The sequence below is a fragment of the Lutra lutra genome, chromosome 7 (assembly GCF_902655055.1).
Source record: "Lutra lutra chromosome 7, mLutLut1.2, whole genome shotgun sequence".
NCBI lineage: Eukaryota > Metazoa > Chordata > Mammalia > Carnivora > Mustelidae > Lutra > Lutra lutra.
In genome coordinates this window covers 80,574,297-80,597,076 of record NC_062284.1, presented here as the reverse complement: position 1 = coordinate 80,597,076, position 22,780 = coordinate 80,574,297, and the positions used below count along the sequence as shown (strand labels likewise).

Sequence of the window (22,780 nt, the reverse complement as noted above, 5' to 3'; positions counted from 1 at the left end):
TTTACTAAACAATAATAAAAGTCAGCTCTTTAAAAAAAAGTGTTAAATTTAATTAAATCCTTTGTTAATTTGGCATTCTATTAACTGTAATTGTCTATCAGTTGGCACTTTCACACATGTACACTATTATATTTGATGTCATTAATAAGTGAGATCTTCCTAAAATCTTCAAGAATTTTCTAAATCAGGGGCGCCTGGGTGGCTCAGTGGGTTAAGCCACTGCCTTCGGCTCAGGTCATGATCCCAGGTCCTGGGTTCGAGCCCCACATCGGGCTTTCTGCTCAGCAGGGAGCCTGCTTCCTCCTCTCTCTCTGCCTGCCTCTCTGCCTACTTGTGATTTCTCTCTGTTAAATAAATAAATAAAATCTTTAAAAAAAAAAAAAAAAGAATTTCTAAATCAAGTAAATATTAAAGTGTTTAATGTTGTATGTTTTATGATATTTGCCTAAAAACTCATTATTAGGCGCGCCTAGGTGGCTTAGTTGGCTAAGCATCTGTCTTCAGCTCAGGTCATGTTCCCTCGGCTGAGTCGTGTTCCCTGCTCAGCAGGGAGTCTGCTTCTCCTTCACCCTCAGGTCCCCCTCCCCTCCCCCTCCCCAGCTCATATTCTCTCTTTCTCTCAAATAACTATATAAAATCTTAAAAAAAAAAAATCAAAACATCAGGTCATCAGGTTTGACATATAAGGTGGCTTTCAAAAAGAATACCTTTAATTCAATAAACAGTAATCAGTCCCTGTCAAGAAGCTGTGATAAAGTGTTTACCATAGTTGTTTTTCTTTAAAAGGCCTCAACATTTAGATATTTAAGCTTCCCACTAAATTATCATTTCACATATCTTGGTTTTCTAAGCTTAAATATGTAAATGAACTTCGCAATTAAATCTGTGTTTTAGGGGCGCCTGGGTGGCTCAGTGGGTTAAGCCGCTGCCTTCGGCTCAGGTCATGATCTCAGGGTCCTAGGATCGAGTCCCCGCATCGGGCTCTCGGCTCAGCAGGGAGCCTGCTTCCGTCTCTCTCTCTCTCTGCCTGCCTCTCCGTCTACTTGTGATCTCTCTCTGTCAAATAAATAAATAAAATCTTAAAAAAAAAAAAAAAAATCTGTGTTTTATTCATTGTGAAATACAAACTAAATCCTTAGGTCAAAACAACAAAAACTTTTAAGTGTAAATATACATTAAAAGGTAGTGTTCTAAGGTATTTATTAAAATATTAGTTGTACACTTTAATAGAACAAATTTTATATGTAAAATATGCTCTAATAAAGCTGTTTTTAAGTTACAAGTAGAGGTTGACACAGGTCAACTCTTTACATGAGGTGCCTGGTTGGCTGTCAGAAGAACATGCAACTCTTGATCATGAATTTGAGCTTTATGTTGGGTGTAGAGATTACATAAATCAGTAAGTAAATAAACTTAAAATAAAATTCTAATCAGCAAGGAACAAATTTTCTATCAGAAAAAGCCTACAAAAGAACTTACCTGTAAACAGTCTCTATGAAACCAAGCATTCTTACAACAAGGACTTCGTAATATGTTGTAAGTTGGAACAGGCTCAAGATATTCCAAACAAATGGTACATGGTAAGGAGTCTCTATAATTATTAGATGTAATTATTTGAACAGGTCGATGCTTCCAACAAAATGACCTAAAAATGTAAATTATTTAAAAACAACACCTAATAAATTACAAAACACAATGAGGCTAGCAATAGCATTACAATTCACATTTATAAGAGGAAACTCAGTTGTATCTCCCTCATAATTAACCTACAAGACTGGAACTTTGGCATTCTTAATCAGTCTCACAAACTATGACCAAGGAGAGCAGGACTTTCAGAATGTGAACCTTTTGGTGCTAAGACTTAACTCATAGAGGGGCACCTGGTTGGATCAGTTGATTAAGCATCTGGCCTTGTCTCAGGTCACGATCCCAGGATCCTGGGATTGAGCCCCATGTTGGGTTCCCTACTCAGTGAGAAGCCTGCTTCTCCCTCTCTTCCCTGCTACTGCTCTCTCTTAAATAAATAAAATCTTAAAAAGGAAAAAAAGTCTTAACTCCTAGAATTTCAGTAACTAATATTATGTTGAGAATTCTATGTAATATTGTTAGCAACACCATTATACTCAATATTACATAAAATTAAAGAGGGAACATAAAAAGAAATATTTTAATTATGTAACATAAAATATAAATAAAAGCCTATTCCTAACCCACTAAATTTATTTCCATTTGCTAAAGTCCAGTTTTATACATGCTAACAATCCATTAAATAAGTCAAGAACACAAAAACTAAAAGAAATAGAACATTCATAAAATCAAATACTAAAATTCATAAATCTTGATGTTTAAAGCTGGATCCAGAAAGTAAATACTGTAAGGAGCACTCCAGGGCACAGTATTAATTTTTTTGGACTCCACCAAATTTAAGTGCCTTCAATTTACTCAATGAGAAATACATATGGCCTTTGGAAGAAGAGTAGACCATAAATCTAAAGAGTGACATAAAAATCTAGAATTATGTAAGCTGGAAATTTTTATAAAATATTAATAAATTAACAGTTTCATATTATATTCTAGAGCTGAAAATTAAAGGTGAATATTAATTGTTAAGCCCATTTAAGACTGGCAGTACCCAAGACTTTTCAGATAGAGATGACTCCAAAAAGGAAGAGGGAAGCAATAAAAAAAAAAAAAAAAAAAAAATATATATATATATATATATATATACACACACACACACACATATATTCATATATTATGTAACATATACATGTAAACTCAGTACAGCTCTGAAAAGAAATTTTACAAAGGATTTATATCATTGGGATATCCATATCCATTTTCCACTTTTCCTTAACACTTATCTTTCATATTCAATGATTAACTTACGCAAAATTGCCAGTAAATTGGAAAATACATTCTCTCTGAAGTCCACATGGGAAATGATAACTTCGTTTACATCGGGGTGTAACACATCCGATTGAAGCACCAGTCTTCTTGCAAATACAGCATTTCTAGAAGAAAATATGAAGCAGAGGACATAACATACAAAATCTGAGTAATATAGTATGACTAAGGTATAAGTGAATATTCCTGTGGGGACTCTGAAAATTATTTTCATTACACAACAGCTATGATGATGGTTTATTAAAGCAATTTCCAAAAAAAACTTTTCTACACAGAGACAGTCTAAGGACACTAAAGACTCACTCCTATAACAATTTCTGGTAAGAGTCATCTCTAATCTAACATGTGGATAGGACAGAGAAGCTTCTTTTCCTTCCTAACTGGTTAAAATATTTTCAACTAAAGGTTTGTAAACATAATGGCTATACATTAAAGTCTCAAATCTCAATTAAAAAAAACACATAAATAGGAGGCAGCGCCTGGGTGGCTCAGTGGGTTAAAGCCTCTTCCTTCAGCTCAGGTCATGATCCCACGGTCCGGGGATCGAGCCCCACATCAAGCACTCTGCTCAGCGGGGTGCCTGCCTCTCTGCCTAATTGTGATCTTTGTCAAATAAATAAAAATCTTAAGAAAAAAAAGGAAAAAAAACCCACATTAATAGGAAATATTCATCAAGGAGAACAGCAAAACAACACTAAAAACCAATCTGTGAAAATAAATCAGCTAGGCTCACCCTATCCTAACCAAATGAAAGAGTATTACATACCCGTAACGTTACATAGTGACACCCCTCATCCCCCACAAAAGATATGTTCTAGTCCTTATTCTTGGTACCTATGAATTTCCTTTAGAAATAGGGTCTTTGGGGGCGCCTGGGTGGCTCAGTGGGTTAAAGCCTCTGCCTTCGGCTCTGGTCATGATCCCAGGGTCCTGGGATTAAGCCCCACTTCTGGCTCTCTGCTTGGCAGGGAGCCTGGTTCCTCCTCTCTCTCTCTGCCTGCCTCTCTGCCTACTTGTGATCTCTGTCTGTCAAATAAATAAATAAAATCTTTAAAAAAAAATAGAAATAGGGTCTTTGTTTTTAAATATTTATTTATTTTAGAGAGAGAAAGCTAGTGCCTGTGCAAGTTGGGAGAGAAGCAGAGGGACAGAATCTTCAAGCAGACTCCCAACCAAAAACAGGGCCCAACTTGGGGCTCAATTTCACCACCCAGGAGATTATGACCTGAGCCAAAACCAAGCATGGTACACTTAGCAGACTGAGCCACCCAAGCATCCCAGAAACAGGGTCTTTGTAAATGTAATTAAGTTAAAGATCTCAAGATGAAACCATCCTGGATTTAGGGTGGTCCGTAATCAAATGACCAGTGTCCTTATAAGTGAAAGGAGAGGGAAATTTAAGACATATACACACAGACGGGACGACCATGTGAACATGTGAAGCTTGAAGCAGAGACTGGAGTTATGTTGCCACAAACCAAGTAATGCCAAAGGTTACCAGCACCCACCAGAAACTTGGAGAGAAGCACAAATAGGGATTCTCCCTCAGAGTTCCCAGAAAGAACCAATCCTTCTGAGAGGCTGATTTGAAATTTCTAGTCTCCAAAATTATGAGAACAAACTTCTGTTTTAAATGACTCAGTTTGTGGTAATTTATTATGGTAGCTCAAAGGAAAAAAATACAGTACTGCTGCCACTAATTAAAATAAAACAGTGGTATATGAACACAAAGACTATTAGATGATTCAGTCATTACTAAGATACAGAGCAGTATCTAAAACATCTTGGAACCCTTGAAATAGCCATTATAAAATGGTCACTGATGAAGGGATTATACAGTCTTACACACACCCATGAAGTAACACTAGGTTACTGGAGAATACCTTGCCAACATGAGGCTCTTCCAGTAAACTGACATAAGGAACTCTAGCTTAATGTCACAAATGGAGACAACTTCTTCAGGATAAAGATATTCTCCAAGGTTCACAACAAGGGAGCCTGGGTGGCACAGTAGGTTGAGCATCCGACTCAGTTTCAGCTCAGGTCATGATCTCAGAGTTGATGGTCAAATCCCAACTTGGGCTCCATGCTCAGTGCAGAATCTGTTGATATTCTCTCTCCCCTTCCCCCTACCCTTCCTGCTGGTGCTCTCTAAAATAAATAATCTTAAAAAGGGGGTGTGTGTCACAATATAGTCAGAGAGGATTCAGATGTTTTAAGAAAACAGGTATTTCCAAAACTGAAGGTTGTTGGAATGGAAGGGGATGGGAGTGATGGAGCAGCTGGGAGATGGGACACCGGGGAGGGTATGTGCTATGGTGAGTGCTGTGAATTGTGTAAGCTTGATGAATCACAGACCTGTACCCCTGAAACAAATATTGCATGTTAATAATAATAAAAATAATAATCTTCAAAAATAAATAAATAAATAAATACCCCCAGATATTTCCAAAATGCAAGGAGACCTTTTGAGGTCATCTTTCACCACAAGTTCACTATCAGGAGGTTGAGGAATTTTAATACAAATACTCTCACATGGTCCTTAGATAAATGCCACTGCTAACCCTTCTCCCAAGATTTTCTCGTGTCCCATAGCCTCTATGTTACCATCTGGTCCCCAGAATCCTCAACATCTTCGAAAATAGCTGCCTCCATTTTTTTTTTTTTTTTTTTTTTTGCCTCAACTAAAATAAAGGTTTCTATATGGTTGCTTCCCTGATAGGATTTCTTGAAGTTACTTATTTTCCCATCCTCCTTTACTCTCATCCAGACTTGGCAAGGGTTAGGAGCAGGATATGGAAAAAGGCAAGGGTGGTGGGGGGATCAGAACATTATGTTAGTTCTCTGTTGCAGGCTGTAGGCCACAAATTTGCCTTCATACTTTAAAGAATCTGGTCCTTTGAGCCTGATGCTATTTAACCTCTGCCACCTACTAACTTCCTCCACACTTTGGCACCTTTATATCTTATCTTGCTACCATTGTAAACAACTTCTACATTGATGAGACAACCTTTGACTCCTTCAACTATGATGGGTCAATACCTTCTATCACTACTCCAGTATAATAATGAAGTCTCTCATTACCCAAAACTGCTCCTCCATTGAAACCATCAGTTCCAGCTATATTCTCTGAAGAAATTCCCTGTACTTCCAACATTATTTTTTTAACATTATCATTTTCTAACTCATTCCTACTCAGACCAAATGGAAACCTAAAATCCTCTCCTTGCATTTAATATAGTAGGTATCAAAGAGAAGATTCACAAACTACAATTAAATGAACAAGGGGTTAAAGTGTAGAATACTTATCTTGAAGAACATGAGAAGGCAATGAACAAAGGTACACAATGTCACAGAATGTCCACAAGAGATGGAGATATCATAAATTACTGGTCTGCATAGCTGTGTAATTTTCACCTCAACCCATCATGTCGACCCAACAACCGAGGTATAAGAATGAAAGGTGAACATCCAGGTTGACTGAGTGGAAGTATGGTCATTATTCTGATGGTAGGAGTGGGTGAAATGATGGATAGGTTGGAATAAAATAAGGACGTGAAAATAGCATTGTCACATATATTATTCAGGGTTGGTTAATCTCACTTTCATTTGCAAATAGTTCTTATAAAATTTACCCAAAAAAACCCTTTTTTGTAAATTTGCAAATAGTTCTTTTAAAATTTACAACAATTTCTTCTAAAACTTACCTTATTTGACAAAAATAAGCATTTGAACATAAAACTAAAGTCTTTTAGGTTTCCAGAACAGAAAAAACTTCCCTAGTATGATTATATTTATGGTATTTAGTATAATGAATAAAAGAATTTACTTACCAGTTTAGAAGCCCTGTTCACTTCTTTTCTGATGTCTTCTATTAAAAAACCGTAAACTCCTTCTTCTTCTTTACCTCTCTGCCAAATTCCACTTGACATCAACTATAAATATATTCTCAATTAGAAAACAGACTTCAAGAAATTAGAATATATATACACACATATATGTATTTATATACATATATATGTAAAATGTGTGAATATATAAAGCATGTGTGTTTATATATATTAATATACACATATAATATAATGTTCCAATAAAAAATGGACATAACTTAGAAAATTTCAAGCAACCCTTTCTATAATAGTTATATTTCATGATCAAAGTAAGAGGCTACTCACATTCTTTGATTTGGAACCAAAGTGATTTCTAAAAGTATTCCAGGAAATAACAGAAAAAGGAAGAATGCAAGGTAGAAAACATCTATAATGAAGATTTAGGGGGGCGCCTGGGTGGCTCAGTGGGTTAAGGCCTCTGCCTTCGGCTCGGGTCATGATCCCAGGGTCCTGGGATTGAGCCCCGCATCGGGCTCTCTGCTCAGCAGGGAGCCTGCTTCTCCCGTCTCTCTCTGCCTGCCTTTCTGCCTACTTGTGATCTCTGTCTGTCAAATAAATAAAATCTTAAAAAAAAAAAAAAAAAGATTTAGGAAAAAAAGGTGGCAAATGCTGAAAGGTGTAAATGTAATAATAGTAAACTTTTAGGAGCTAATTCAGTTTATCAGTGATATTTCAGGCTAACTTTAAATGTAGCTGGATTCTCAATCTTAAAAGGTATATTTATGGAAACCTAATGAATCATGGTTAACATAAATGTTTGAGTCTTTAAAAATCTTTTAACTATAGTTTAAATATGTTAAGGAAATATGAATCAAGAAAACACATGGAACTGTGACTAAGAAATTCTGGCTTGCAAACCAGGCTCTGTGTCCAACTTTCTGGAACTCCAGGCAAGTTATTTAATGTCTCTCACCTTAAACGCAAAAATAAAAACTGTACTAGGTTGTTTCTAAGTCTCTTTAGGCTCTAACATTCCATTACCATTTATAACATTACTGCACTTTCCTGTTCACAGTGAAATAGGATCTTGTAAGTGTTGAACCTAAGATGGGTATCTTTTGAATTATTGTATTCATTAACGAAAAACAGAATATAAAGGATATTTGATCAAATTAAATATATGAAATAATTCAAAAATACTTCAAATTTGTGATTAGAGGATTATTTTAATCAGTATAATATATCCTAGAGAAAAAAAAAATACATATTACTTAAGAATTGTTTAAGAAAAAAAACCCCAATGACTAATAAAATAGCTTTCCTAATTCTACTGCATAAAAAGTAAAATAAACTCTCCAAAAAATGAAAAGGTTTCCTTTGGCGATACAAAATATAAGACTTCCAACTTAGAAACAAATTTGGAATGCCAAGTTCATGTTCCCTTAAATCTCAGTACAAAGTAATTAGGTTCCTAGACCAGTCTAGAAGTCTATTTAACCCACAGAGTACTTGAGACAGAAAACTGTAGTCTTAGAGAACCACCAAGAAATATGTTAGATGGTTTCTCAAGGAAATATCTAGAGTTTTAAAAATGGATGCTGAGTAGGTATAAAAACAGATCTACAAACTTGTTGATACTTCTTCCTTTAAGAGATGGGGCCTAACTCCCTTCTCCTTGAATGTGGGCTAGCCTTAATGACTCACTTCTAACAAAGAGAATAAAGTAGAAGTGACAGTAGTATGTGATTGTGAAGACTAAGTTATATGGTTCTACCTTGGTGTCTTGTCTATTCGTCCCTCCCTCCCTCTTTTATCACTTGCCCTGGAAGAAGCGAGATGCCATGCTGTGAGTACCCTATGGAGGTACCCAGGAAGTAAGAAATGGAGGCCTCCTGTCAACAGTTATTAAGTACTAAGGCCAAAAGCCATGTGAGTAAGCCATCAGAAGTGGATCCTCCAGCCCAGTCTAACCTTCATGTGACTGAACCCGGGCTAACATCTCATTTGCAACCTCATGAGAGCCCCTGAGTCAGAACTACCCAGTTCAGCCAATACCAGATTCCTGACCCTCAGAAAATGTTAAGGATAATAATTGTTTAAGCTTCTAAAATTCGGGATAATTTAAGTGGCAATATATAACTCATACAGTATCAAGAAATACTGTGTCTATTAGCTGCAGTCTTGGCATGCTAAGGCAGTGATGGTGCCATTAATATCTTAAGACACAGATTCAGGGAGGTGAAAAGTTGGTGGAGGGAAGGGGAAACAAATGAAAGACTAATTATCAGTACGAAACCACTTTTTCTTTCTTCCGAGTGACCCGAGTAGTGAAATTCATCTACTTCCTCGCCCACAACTTTCTAGTACCTTTATTTAGAACTTTTCTTTCTAGGTTATCTGCAAAATAAAATACTTCCCTTCTTCTCCCTGAACCTTCAAGCAACTCTTTTCTGAGATTTATCACTAGCAATAATGGAAAAAAAGAAAGTGATAAAAAGACAACTCCCTTAGAGACCTAACCATTTTTTTCCTTTTTTCATTTAGGCCCTAAAGGGTAGGCAAAAATAAACAGATAATGATGACAGATCTTCCTACATACACACCAAATAATTTCACAATCTTATAATTTGATAAATGAATAACCTTATTTTATATATATGCAAAATGAGATGCAGAGAAGCAAAATGACATCCAATTCTCAGAAACCAGCCATCAAGATCTAATTGTCTTCTTTAGAAGAGTATCAAATTTCCAGGATTTAATTATAAATTATACTCACCAAACAATAGTAATGTACAGTGAGATTCCATTTCTCATTAGTTTTCTTTTCTCCATATTTATTAGGACAGTCATCATTTTTTCGACAAAAAACACAAGCTAACAGTGAAAAAAGTAAATAGATATAAAAAATATTTTTAAATTTTTAAAATAAAACCTATGGAACTGGAGCTTCTCTCAAGTGATGTATTCAATTCTTTCTGAGAGAGCAAATCACATTATATCATCAGTAACTTAAAAATTTCTAACACCTATTTCTAAAGCAATAAACATCACTGTTTAAGACTTTACATTTTTAAATAAATTTTAATGATGAATTCCAGTGCATAATTAAAATAGCAACTTGTAGGGTAACATCACAGAATGTAATGGATTAGAAAACTCCAAAACTCTTATCTCCCCACTAAAGCAACAAATTAAGCTGCCAAAATGTCAGAATCAACTTTTCAGAAATTCTGAAATCTAATTTTAAAAATTACAACAATTAGGAGAATGCTCAATAAAGAAACAGAATGGCAAATTCCGGTGAGCACTTTGTGGCATTTTAACTTACCTGCCTACCATCCCCCACTCTTCATCTGAGCAATGAAGGGCCTTAGGTACGATGGCCCATGTTCCAGGTTTGCACTGTCCAAGAGGAGGTAAAATGAACCTCGTTCTTAAAGAAAAGTGATTATGTGGTTTGATCTGTGTGGTGGATCCCTGAGGAATGGGCTCAGGTGCCTGCCACTGTTTTGCCTGCCTCAGGACTTTCTCTGCCAAAAGCATTTAAGACTAGATGAAGTACCTGGCGTAAAGGGGACAAGCAGGTGACAGACCAAAAGACCAAGGAAAGAAGTTGGGAAAAGGAGATACATGGGGAAATAAAGGCTTTGAAAAGCTCCCACAGATAACAGGGAATCTAGAGGATGCACACACGTTCAAGGATGGATGATCTTTATGTAAGCCAGTATGAAAAAAGAAAGACCCCCAAATCAGTAACAATTTTAACCTTAAAGAACTAGAAAAATAAGAGCATATTAAGCCAAAAGCTAAAAGGAAGGAAGGAAAAAATAGAGAGATGACACAGAAAACAGAAACAATAGAGAACCGATAAAAACCAAAGCTCCTTTTCTGTAAAGATCAACAAAACGGACAAAACTTTTTAGCCAGACTGACCTAGAAAAATGGAGGAAATTCAAAACTTAGAAAAAAGCTACAAAATCAAAAGTGTTGTAGTGGCATAAGGACAGTGATACAGAACAACAGGAAAAGAGTCCAGAAATAAACATATATATCGATGGTCAATTAATTTTGAACAAGAAATGCCAAGGTCATTCATGGGGAAAAAAATAGTCTCTTCAATAAATGGTACTAGGACAGCTTGATAGCCACATGTGAGATAATGAAAACGAACCCCTACCTGACACCATATACAAAAATTAAATCAAAACAGATCAAAGATGGGGTGCCTTGGTAGCTCAATGATTTGAATAAACATTTTTCCAAAGAAAAAATATAATTAGCCAATAAGCATATTGAAAGAGCATATTGAAAGATATTAACTGTCTTTACTATTTTAATAATCAGGGAAATGCAAATCAAAACCACAATGAGCTATCACTTCACATCTATTAGGATGGCTATTATCAAAATGTAAAAAAAATAACAAATGCTGGCAAAGATATGGAAAAATAGGAATCCTCACACACTGCTGGTGGAAATGTAAAATGGTACAGTGACTTAGGAAAAATAATTTGAGAGTTCCTCAAAAACTTAAACATAGTTACCATGACACAATACTTCCAACTCCTGGGTATATATGCCAAAGAACAGAAAGTGGATGTTCAAACAAATACTGGTTTTTTATTTGTAACAGTGCTTTTCTCAAAAGCCAAAAAGGGAAAATAAACCAAATGTCCATCAATGGATGGATGAATTGGATAAATTAATGTTATATCCATACAATGGAATATTATTCAGCTGTAAAAAAAAGAAAGTACTGATACCCACTACAACATGAATGAGACATTATGCTAAAACAAACCAAGCACATGAGGTCACATATTATATGACTCCATTTTATATAATAGCTTACATTTTCCAGAATAGGTAAATCCACAAAGACAGACAAAAAAGCAGATTGGTGGTTTCCAGGAACCAAGGAGAAGGGAAATGAAAAGTAACTGCCTAATGGGTAGTTTCCTTTGGGGATGATGAAAATGTTCTGGAACTAGATAGCGGTGATGGTTGTACAACACTGTGAATGTACTAACTGCCACCAAACTGCACACTTTAAAATAGTTAAAATGCTGAATTTTATGTTATATATATATATATATATATTTTTTTTTTTTAAACCGTAAAATAATAATTTACAAAGGCAAATTGTAGAGTCAGGGAGATCTGAGTTAAATCTTGGCACTACATTCTTGCTTGTCTAAACTTGGAGAAGTCACAAGTATAATTAAAAGGGCATGGTAGCTACATATAACTGAATAAACATTAGTAAAATTATCAATCTTTTCTAATTTATGATGTTAACGTCTACAGATAATTTCTAATAACATTAATAAAACAATGAGAAAATCACTAGCTGAAGAGAAAAAACTGAGACTCTCAAGACAGCAGATGAAAGGAGCTTGAATCTCTAAGTGATTGCATGGAACAGAAACTCCCCATTTGTTCCAACCCCTAACCAATCCACACTGAATTATAACATAAGGAAGTAATAAACTTTTGTTGTGTTAAACCAGTAAGACCACAGCATTTACCTATTACAGCAGCTAGTTCTATTTACTAATTATTTAGCCAATATATGTAATCAAGAATGGATATCATGCATTGAAATGGTAAATTTGTTAACAGGCTAATCACAAAATAGATTTCAGGACTGGGAAAAAACATCATGAGCTAATATTTAATGTCATTAAAATATCTCCCCTATATTTGCCCTCCCTCACTACAGGTTAATGAGATAAGCCATAACTGAAAGCCCTTTCCTTAATCTTTTGAAAGATTAAAACTCCTCTTTTTTCTGACATAAACTCCAGAAAATTGCCATTTGTTTATTGGACATCTTATACCGGCAGCTCTCATCTTAATTCCATCATCCCCAGTGCCTATACTCTTAGCTGTAAATGTGCATACAAGCTATCAAAAGGAAAAGGAATACAAGAAATGAGCTGAGACTTGAGAACAGAAGTACTCATGATGAGCGCTGGATGGAGCTGTTTTTGCTGTTACACTGTGGACCAGTAGCTTTTCCATTTGTTCCCTTTCCCTCTCTTCATCCAGTGTATGGAGACACTGGATGCAGAATAGACTAGGTTTTAGGCATGCATTTTTTTTTCAGGCCTGCATTTTTATAAGTAGACTGCTTTTGTTCATATTTGCACTTAGTTGTTTTTTAATTTTAATATTTAAAATTCAGTAACATTGTTCTGACTTCACTAAACTAAGATCACCTTCTAACTATGGCAAATGATACTGGCTGTATTAAAATGACATAAACACATTCATGTAAGTAAAAAACTAAGTCAATCTTAAGGAAGAATAAGAGTAAAGGTAGTATTTTCAGTCCACAAATACATGAAGGTAGACCATGAATTACTAAGTTTCAGAACAATTAGCACAGTGGACAGAAGTCTACTGGTAGAAGCAGAAAAGCAAAGTAGAGGGAGGATTAAGAGCACAAATTTCCTTACCCAACATGATGTGGAGTTAACAGATACTATCAGTGATAGTCAAATTAGGGTTTTAAGTATCATATTTTAATTTGTGAGGGAATTAAAAAAAAATCTTAAAAAGGGTAGATGAGAGGAGTAGTGGCAAAAGAATATAAAATAAAACAACTTAAATTTCTCATTTTCCATGGTAGCAAATAAATACATACTGTTAAAACTAATAAATGAAGAAATCAACAACTAAAAGCAAAAGTCTCTGAATCTATTTTAGATTGTTGTGAGCACCTACAGATGAGTTTTCCTTTTCATGTGAAGTTTTGTTTAAAATGTTTAAACAATTTTAACCATAGTTTAAAATGGTCTCACCTGCATTTTTCTTTATATAAGAGAAAGTCATACAAAAAGATGATAAATACAAATAGAGAATACAAATAAAATTTGGCAAATTGTCCCCTTACAGCAGATTTTTTTTGAAATGAATACATGTAATACTATACTTTCATATATGGATGAATGAACAAAAGCACGGATTAGGGAACTCATCCTGTATTTTGAGTCAGAATTGTAAAAAGTTTTTGTAATAAAAAGGCAAGAATAAAATATCTTAATATTTTAAATTATATTTGAAAACGTTTTAAGTATTTTACTTACCGAGATTTTGTGAGGCACCAGGTTTATTTTCATTCATTTTACTAGGAAAAATGAGAACATACAATACAGCCATCTTAATTTCCAAAGTTTCAAATTATCCACCTTAATAAAATTTAGTCACTGCATAATTAGAAATAAGTTGTATAATTATTTATTTCCCTAGTACTTAATTTTCCTTACCTTTCACACATCTAAAGCCACTAGTTTTCAACAAACATGTTATTAAAGTCTGGGACCAGTGTTAAAATCAGAGGAAATGGGGGTGCCTGGGTGGCTCAGTGGGTTAAGCCTCTGCCTTCGGCTCAGGTCATGATCCCAGGATTCTGGGATCAAGTCCCGCATCAGGCTCTTTGCTAGGCAGGGAGCCTGCTTCCTCCTCTCTCTCTCTCTCTCTCTCTCTGCCTACTTGTGATCTCTGTCAAATAAATAAACAAAATCTTAAAAAAAAAATCAGAGGAAATGTTTTTTAGTGGTCAAGAAGATGAAGATGACAACTGGGATTTAGTGAAAAGACGTTAGGACTGCAGGATAACCTTAATGCACCAAAAAGACCTACATAACAAATAGTTTAGACCTCCAAATTTCCAGCTGAACATTTGAATAGGTTAAAAAATATTGTAATTACATTAACCTAGACCCTAAGCCCATTTGACAAATAAACACAAAATCTTTTTTTCCTTGCTATTCTAGAACAAAATTAATTATTTTCAAACTACAACTCCTATGTAAGTCAAGAAAATCTGTATTTTATTATTGTTTATAACTTTATCAGGAGTTGTTCATTATTTAGGGGAAAAAAAGTTGCATCATCAATAGCAATGCCACTGAGTAGCCTACAAAACAATTCTTATCAAGCTATATTTGTGACCTACATTTTCAGGGATTCTTCACAGAGCTGCAAGCATCTGCCATATCACATCTTCTAGTAGAACGTTCAACCTTGTGCATACTGAAAGACAGTGATCTGCCTGTCTCCTCACTCCCTACTAGTTAACAAAGTTACTTATATTCATTACTGAAACATACCTTTTTCTAACTGTTCTCTAGTTTGAAAAGATCAGAAGAATATTATCTTAACATCAAAGTTTCACTTTACCAAAAATATATAAACAGCCTACTTAAAATGCTATGAGATTTAAGTAGACAATGTATGTGTAAGCTCTTGGAATTTAAGTAAAAAAGAATAAACTTAATAATGCTACTAGGTAAATAAATGTAATCTCATTTTAGTTTTCAAACCAATGCTCAGAGAAGTTAAATATGAGTCAGAGCTCATTAAGTAGGAAGAGACTAACCCGTAAATGAGTGACTATGCCACTTCACATGAAAATAATAAAAAACAACAAATAACACAGAATATTAAATGGCAAAGGACAAAACTCCCCTACAAAGATTACTATCAAATTCCATCAATGCTTTTTTACAATTTGGAATTTATATTTCATATTCATTGTAAGAACTGTTTTGGGTTTAAGTACTGATTTTCTCATATCACTTTTGTGTTTTATAAAAAGTCACAGTCCAGGGACGCCTGGGTGGCTCAGTTGGTTAAGCAGCTGCCTTCGGCTCAGGTCATGATCCCAGCGTCCTGGGATCGGGTCCCACATCGGGCTCCTTGCTCATCGGGGAGCCTGCTTCTCCCTCTGCCTCTGCCTGCCATTCTGTCTGCCTGTGCTCGCTCTCTCTCCCTCTCTCTCTCTGACAAATAAATAAATAAACTCTTTAAAAAAAAAAAAAAAGTCACAGTCCAAATTTGGATCATTTTGTCTCCAAGCCTTTGGTATTTCCGGAATCGTCCTTATAAAAAAATCATATGTGCCAATGAGATTGGTAGCTCTTAAAAGAATCCATTAAACAGAGGTGCCTGGGTGGCGCAGTGGGTTAAAGCCTCTGCCTTTGGCTCGGGTCATGATCTCAGGGTCTTGGGATGGAGCCCCGCATGGGACTCTCTGCTCAGCGGGGAGCTTACTTCCCCCTGTCTCTCTCTGCCTGCCTCTCTGCCTATTTGTGATCTCTGTCTGTCAAATAAATAAATAAAATCTTAAGAAAAAAAATCCATAAAAGAACTAAAGAGCCCCACAGTAAGTAAGCTTTGCAATTAAGTAGGTCCAGCCTATCTTTCCCATCTTCTCCCCACAACCATTCATGCAATATTAAAGCAGTATTTTAGTGTTTTCTAGGGGCACCTGGGTGGCTCAGTTGGTTAAACATCTGCTGGCTGAGGTCAAGAGGGTCCTGGGATTGAGCCCCCCATCAGGCTCTCTGCTTAGCAGGGAGTCCGCTTCTCTCTCTCTTCCCATCCCTCTACCAATTCGTCCTCGCTCTTTCGCTTACTCTCTCTCAAATAAATATTTTTTTTAAAAAGTGTTTTCTAGAGGTTTTTTTGTTTTGTTTTGTTTTGTTTTAAGAAGCACGGCTTTTACCCTACAGGCATATGACAACACTTTTGATATATATACATGTTCCTACAATGACTGCGGACTGCCCCACTGGCCAAACTAAGGACCACAACCTGATTTTATTTTATTTTTTTAAGATTTTTATTTATTTATTTATCAGAGAGAGAGAGAGATCACAAGCAGGGGGAGCATCAGGCAGAGGGAGAAGCAGGTGCCCCACCAAACAAGAAGCCTGATATGGAACTTGATCCCAGGACCTCGGTTCACAACCCAAGCTGAAGGCAGACCCTTAACTGATCGAGCCACCCAGGCATTTTAAAACATGCTAAAAGATGTATGTAGATAGGGGTCCATCTTAAAACTGATGAAATACAATAAATACAAAAATTAAATGCCTCTTTTTTTTTTTTAAGGATTTTATTTATTTATTTGACAGATAGAGATCACAGGCAGGCAGAGAGAGAGAGAGAGAGGAGGAAGCAGGCTCCCCGCTGAGCAGAAAGCCCGATGCGGGGCTCGATCCCAGGACCCTGGGATCATGACCTGAGCCGAAGGCAGAGGCTTTAACCCACTGAGCCACCCAGGGGCCCCTAAATGCCTCTTTTATTAGGAGTTCTTTATAATTCAACTTCCTTTTTTCCTCCAGTTATATTATTTTTATTGCTTCAGAGGTAGAATTTAGTGATTCATTGGTTGCATATAATACCCAGTATTCATTACAACAAGTGCCCTTCTTAATTTAATGCCCATCACCCAATTATCTACTTCCTCCTACCCACCTCCCCTCCAGCAACCCTTAGCTTATTTCCTAGAGTCCAGCCTCTATAATTCAACTTCTGATGAATTCTGTATAAAAATCTATTCACACATAAGTATTGAGGAAAATTCCATAAACATAACTGTAGTTCACCTAAACATAAAAATTTTAATTTATAAGTGATGTTTAAGCAATATCCAATAACAAAGATTTACATCTGAGAGCCACTCTCTCCAGTTTATTAATTCCTTACCTTCTCCCAAATTGCAACTGTTTTTTACTCTAAGCTTCGTTGTAACTCAGAATAATGATTGAGGTCCACAACACAGACAACTATAATAAAGATATCTTAAATTCTCTTAATGACCTTAAAGCAAACATTAACCACATATTACTTTGTATTATGTTTATTTCAATTCTTTTAATTCTTCAGCTACACTGGCAAATTCCCTGAGGGTAAAATTCCTGTATCATCTAGCACAGTGCTAATACATTTTTTTTAAAAGATTTTATTTATTTATTTGACAGACAGAGATCACAAGCAGGCAGAGAGGCAGGCAGAGAGAGAGGAGGAAGCAGGCTCCCCGCCAAGCAGAGAGCCCGATGCGGGGCTCAATCCCCGGACCCTGGGATTATGACCTGAGCCAAAGGCAGAGGTTTTAACCCACTGAGCCACCCAGGCGCCCCAGTGCTAATAACTTTTTGAATATGACTGATACATATTCCAGAGATATTGATATGACAGGCAATGTTCTACACTACATTTTCTATGTGGCTACATCTCTTCCTGTTCCCCTTCCCACCGCAAGGACCCAAGGCATCTGTTGGTGGATAGTGGGATGAAGTTCTATCTAGATCTTTGTAACATATATCAGATAATTATGTTACTTTAAGAAAAAAGGTGTCTGAATTTTTTGTTATTACTAGTCTCAGAATTCTGTTGTTTTAAACAGCTTTCTCGGGACGCCTGGGTGGCTCAGTTGGTTAGGTAGCTGCCTTCGGCTCAGGTCATGATCCCAGCGTCCTGGGATCAAGTCCCACATCGGGCTCCTTGCTTGGCAGGGAGCCTGCTTCTCACTCTGCCTCTGCCTGCCATTCTGTCTGCCTGTGCTCGCTCGCTCTCCCTCTCTCTCTCTGATAAATAAATAAAATCTTTAAAAAAAAAAAAAAGTTTCTCCTAATTACAAATAAATATAAAAGAATTAAAAGTGAACATCAATCTTACGTCTCATACACACACACACACACACACACACACACATCATAGAAGTATGTAGAGAACCATGCTGAAAAGCCTCCAAATGTCATTGGCTATAAGCTGATCACAAGAAAGATCTCTAATGCTAGCAAAACACATATGGGCAAGATTTTTCCTATGTATGCCAATACCTAAAAAGCACTTCATGTAGTTTTTCAAAAGTGTATTAATATACACAATTCCACATAGACCAATGGAACAGAACTAGAAAGTCCAGAAATAGATCTTTTTTCACTTATTCAATTTTTAACAAAGATAACAATGCAATCAATGGGGAAAAGCAAAGCCTTTTCAACAAATAGTGATGGAAAAACTGGATATCCATATGGAAAACAAATGAACAAATGAACCTTGATCCATACTTCACACCATGAAAATACTAATTTCAAATGGATCATAGACCTAACTGTGTAAGCTACAGCTACAAAAGTTTTAACAGAAGAAGTAATTACACTACTTAAAAATTACACTACTTAAATTACACTACTTAAAAATTAAATTACACTACTTAAAAATTACACTACTTAAAAATTAAAAGCTTACACTACTTAAAAATTAAAAGCTTCCGGGATGCCTGGTGCCTCAGTTGGTTAGGTGTCTGCCTTCGACTCAGGTCAGGACCTCCCAGGGTCCTGGGGTCGAGTCCTGCATGGAGCCTGCTTCTCTTTCTGCCTGCCGTTCTCCCTGCTTGTGCTCTCTCTTTTCCTGGCAAATAAATGAACTCTTTAAAAAAAAAAATTAAAAGCTTCCATTCATTAAAAGATATGACTAAGAAAGTAAATAAGTATGCCACAGACTGGGAGAAAGCATTTGTAAAGATGTGTCTGACAAAGACTTGTACCTAGAATATATAAAGAACTCCTACAACTCAACAAATACAAAGCAAACAATCCAATTTAAAAAAAAATGGGCTAAAGACATGAACGGACACTTCATAAAGGAAGATCATGTGAATGGTTAATAAACACATGAAAAAACACTCAACATCATTTGTAATTAGGATAATAAAGATTAAAACCGGGGCACCTGGGTGGCTCAGCGGGTTAAGGCCTCTGCCTTCAGCTCAGGTCATGATCCCGGAGTCCTGGGATCGAGCCCCACATCGGGCTCTCTGCTCCTCGGGGAGCCTGCTTCCTCCTCTCTCTCTGCCTGCCTCTCTGACTACTTGTGATTCTGTCTAATAAATAAATAAAATCTTTAAAAAAAAAAAAGATTAAAACCAAGGCACTGCTGGCTGACTCAGTCGGTAGAGCACGGAACTCTTGATTTCAGGGCTGTAAGTTTGAGCCCCAACACTGGGTGTAGAGATTGCTTAAAAATAAAATCTTAAAAAAAAAAAAAAGATTAAAATCACTATGACAGACCATTTCATACCCACAATAATGGATAAAATTAAGAAGACTATCAACACCAAAGATTGGAAAGGATATGAATCAACTGAGAAACTCACATAAATTGTTGGTGGAAACGTAAGAGTGCAAGTTCTGGCACTTTCTTAAAGGTTAAACATATACCCAATACACTAGTCTTTGATGTAGGAATTTCACATCTAGTTAATTATCCAAGAAAAATAAAAACAGACAGAAACCTTATGCAAGAATGTTCATAGCTTTCTATACAATACTCCAAAGCTGAAAACCACTAGTTTACCACTAAGAAAATGGATAAACAAATTGCAGTTTACTAATAAAATACAATACTATTTAGCAATAGTGACACCTGGGTGGCTCAGTCTGTTAGACATCTGCCTTTAGTTCAGGTCATGACCTCAGGGTCCTAGGATCTAGCTCCACATCAAGGCTGCTGCTCCGTGGGAAGTCTGTTTCTCCTTCTCCCTCTGCCCCCACCCCCACCAGCCCCATGCTCACGCTCTCTACCCCAAATAAATTAAAATCTTTTGGGGGCGCCTGAGTGGCTCAGTGGGTTAAGCCGCTGCCTTCGGCTCAGGTCATGATCCCAGGTCCTGGGTTCGAGCCCCGCATCGGGCTTTCTGCTCGGCAGGGAGCCTGCTTCCTCCTCTCTCTCTGCCTGCCTCTCTGCTTACTTGTGATTTCTCTCTGTCAAATAAATAAATAAAATCTTTAAAAAAAAAAAATAAAATCTTTTTAAAAACTACTACTTAGCAATAAAAAGGTAAGTGCTGTAAGATGCAAAAAAACAAATGAACCTCAAAGATATGCTGACAAAGAAACTACATACCATTCATATTTATATTATTACATTCATATGATATTCTGAGGCTGGCAAAATTAATCTACCATGAAAATATCAGAATAGTGCTTGTCTCTCAGTCAAGGAAATGACTGGAAAAGGTCATGAGGAAACTTTCTGATATATCCTATTTTTGCTAAGAGGACCTAAATCATTAATGATACAGAGAAGAAATTTCAATTTCAAAAAAAAATACACAGCTATACATATGGGTTTTCTGAACACAACATTTCTCCTTCCTCTTAATTTTGTAGTTTTCAAGGAACAAACACCATAGGCCCACTGTGTAGTCCAGATCTGATGCTGACTCCTTTAGTTTTACACACAGCTCTGGCTTTGCCTGACCTTATCAAAACACTAGTTCATTTAAATTTCACCTAAATGTCACCATTCTCTACAATCCTTTAAGAAATTGTTTTACCCGGGGCGCCTGGGTGGCTCAGTGGGTTAAAGCCTCTGCCTTCGGCTCAGGTCATGATCTCAGGATCCTGGGATCGAGCCCCGCATCGGGCTCTCTGCTCTGCAAGGAGCCTGCTTCCCTCTCTCTCTGCCTGCCTCTCTGCCTACTTGTGATCTCTCTCTGTCAAATAAATAAATAAAATCTTAAAAAAAAAAAAAAAGAAAGAAATTGTTTTACCCTTTGTTTGGTGAGAAACCCAGAGGTTCCTCTGGTCTGCAATCTCTCTCACTACAATGAGTTAATAAACCTAACTTTACCACATTACACAGGTTTATATCTGGTGGTTTTAGGCTTTTAGGTCACAAAACAAACAATTGCTGAATACTATGCAGGAGTTCTGTATACTATTCTTGTAACTTTTCCCTAAGTTTAAAATTATATCAAAATTAAAAGCTACCCCCAAATTGGATGTTCTAAAGACAGTACATAATCCATACTTTCTACCAGTTGATGTTAGCCTTCTTAATCCCCAGATCTGAAATAAAACTTTTTTCTATATCCTGAATGATGATCACTTTCAGTCTCCAAAACAAAACTTTAGCCAAAAAAAAAAAAAAAAAAAAAAAGAGGGGGCACCTGGGTGGCTCAGGTCATGATCCTGGAGTCCTGGGTGAGTGGCAGGCTCTCTGCTCAGCAGGGAGCCTGGCTATCTCTCTCCCTTGGCCCCTCCCCCTGACTCATGCTCACACTCTCTCTCTCTCAAATAAATAAATAAGTAAAATCTTTAAAAAAAAAAAAAGACTATTCACATATTTTAAAATTGATTTTATCATTTGTTTTCCTTCCAGTGTATGAACTTTGAAACTTCCTAAGTGGAAGCCCGAGAATATGCTGATCAGGTCCACCTTACTGATGCCACCATGCCAGGTGGCGCTCAGGCGGTCCCAGCCGTGGAGCCTGAATGGGACTACCAAGATGGCCAAGATGGGCACCGGCGCCGTGACCGCATGGTCCAGTGCCTTATCACCGGCATGCGGGCTGCCTCTAATAAGGGCAGTCAACTATGATAAACTTAGGGAGGAGAACCCGGCCATTTTCCTTAACTGACTTACTGAGGCGCTGACTCAATACTTTTGCCTAGACCTGGCTTCTCCGGCAGGGGCAACTGTTTTAGCTACTCTATTTCTCAGTCAGCTGCCGACATTCGGAAAAAATTAAAGAAAGCGGAGGAGGGCCCTCAAACTCCCATTTCTGATCTGGTGAAAATGGCATTTAAAGTCCTTAACTCCCTCCTCCCGAGAGGAGGCAGCAGAATTTAAGCGCCAAGCCAGACTCCAACAGAAGGTCCAACTGCAGACCCAGGCCCTGGTAGCAGCCCTGAGACCAGCAGGTTCTGGGGGTCAACAGAAGGGAGCACCTAACCTCGTCCCTCCAGGGGCCTGTTTTAAGTGCGGAGCCAAGGGACACTGGGCCCGTCAATGCTCCAATCCAAAAGCGCCCACTAGGCCGTGCCCTCACTGCCGCATGATGCGCCACTGGAAATCAGACTGACCCAATCTCGAGGGATTCCTGGCACCTCCACGCTGGGGAAACCCTGAGAAGGTAAGTCCTGCCTTCCAACTTCTCGGATTGGAGGATGACTGACGGAGCCCAGACTCGGGACACCCCTCTCACCCATGCCAAGCCTAGGGTCACACTCCAGGTATCGGGTAAGTCCATTTCCTTTCTGTTGGACTCGGGGTACCTATTCTGTCCTGCCTTCCTACTCGGGTCCTACTCATCCCTCCCCAGTTGCAGTTATGAGAATTGACGGTACTTCCTCCACTCCAAAGGCCACCCCACCCCTTACATGCAGCCTGGATGGGTTCCCCTTCTCACACTCCTTCCTCATTATCCCTTCCTGCCCAGCTCCCCTACTAGGCAG

The 22,780-nt window shown here is 37.3% G+C and overlaps 1 protein-coding gene across 4 annotated transcripts in view; it reads right to left on the bottom strand.

Annotated features, from left to right (window-relative positions):
* G2E3 (G2/M-phase specific E3 ubiquitin protein ligase) overlaps positions 1-22,780 on the bottom strand; it is a 70,648-nt gene that overhangs the window by 31,427 nt on the left and 16,441 nt on the right. For 2 of the 4 annotated variants that reach the window (XM_047737402.1, XM_047737399.1), the window contains exons 2-6: positions 13,832-13,872; positions 9,517-9,614; positions 6,741-6,842; positions 2,890-3,014; positions 1,480-1,645 (exon numbers count right to left, since the gene is read on the bottom strand). In XM_047737402.1, the coding sequence (XP_047593358.1) occupies positions 1,480-1,645; positions 2,890-3,014; positions 6,741-6,842; positions 9,517-9,614; positions 13,832-13,872 (532 nt within the window). The remainder of the gene's footprint in view (positions 1-1,479; positions 1,646-2,889; positions 3,015-6,740; positions 6,843-9,516; positions 9,615-13,831; positions 13,873-22,780) is intronic. The other 2 variants (XM_047737400.1, XM_047737401.1) reach the window with 2 other exon arrangements.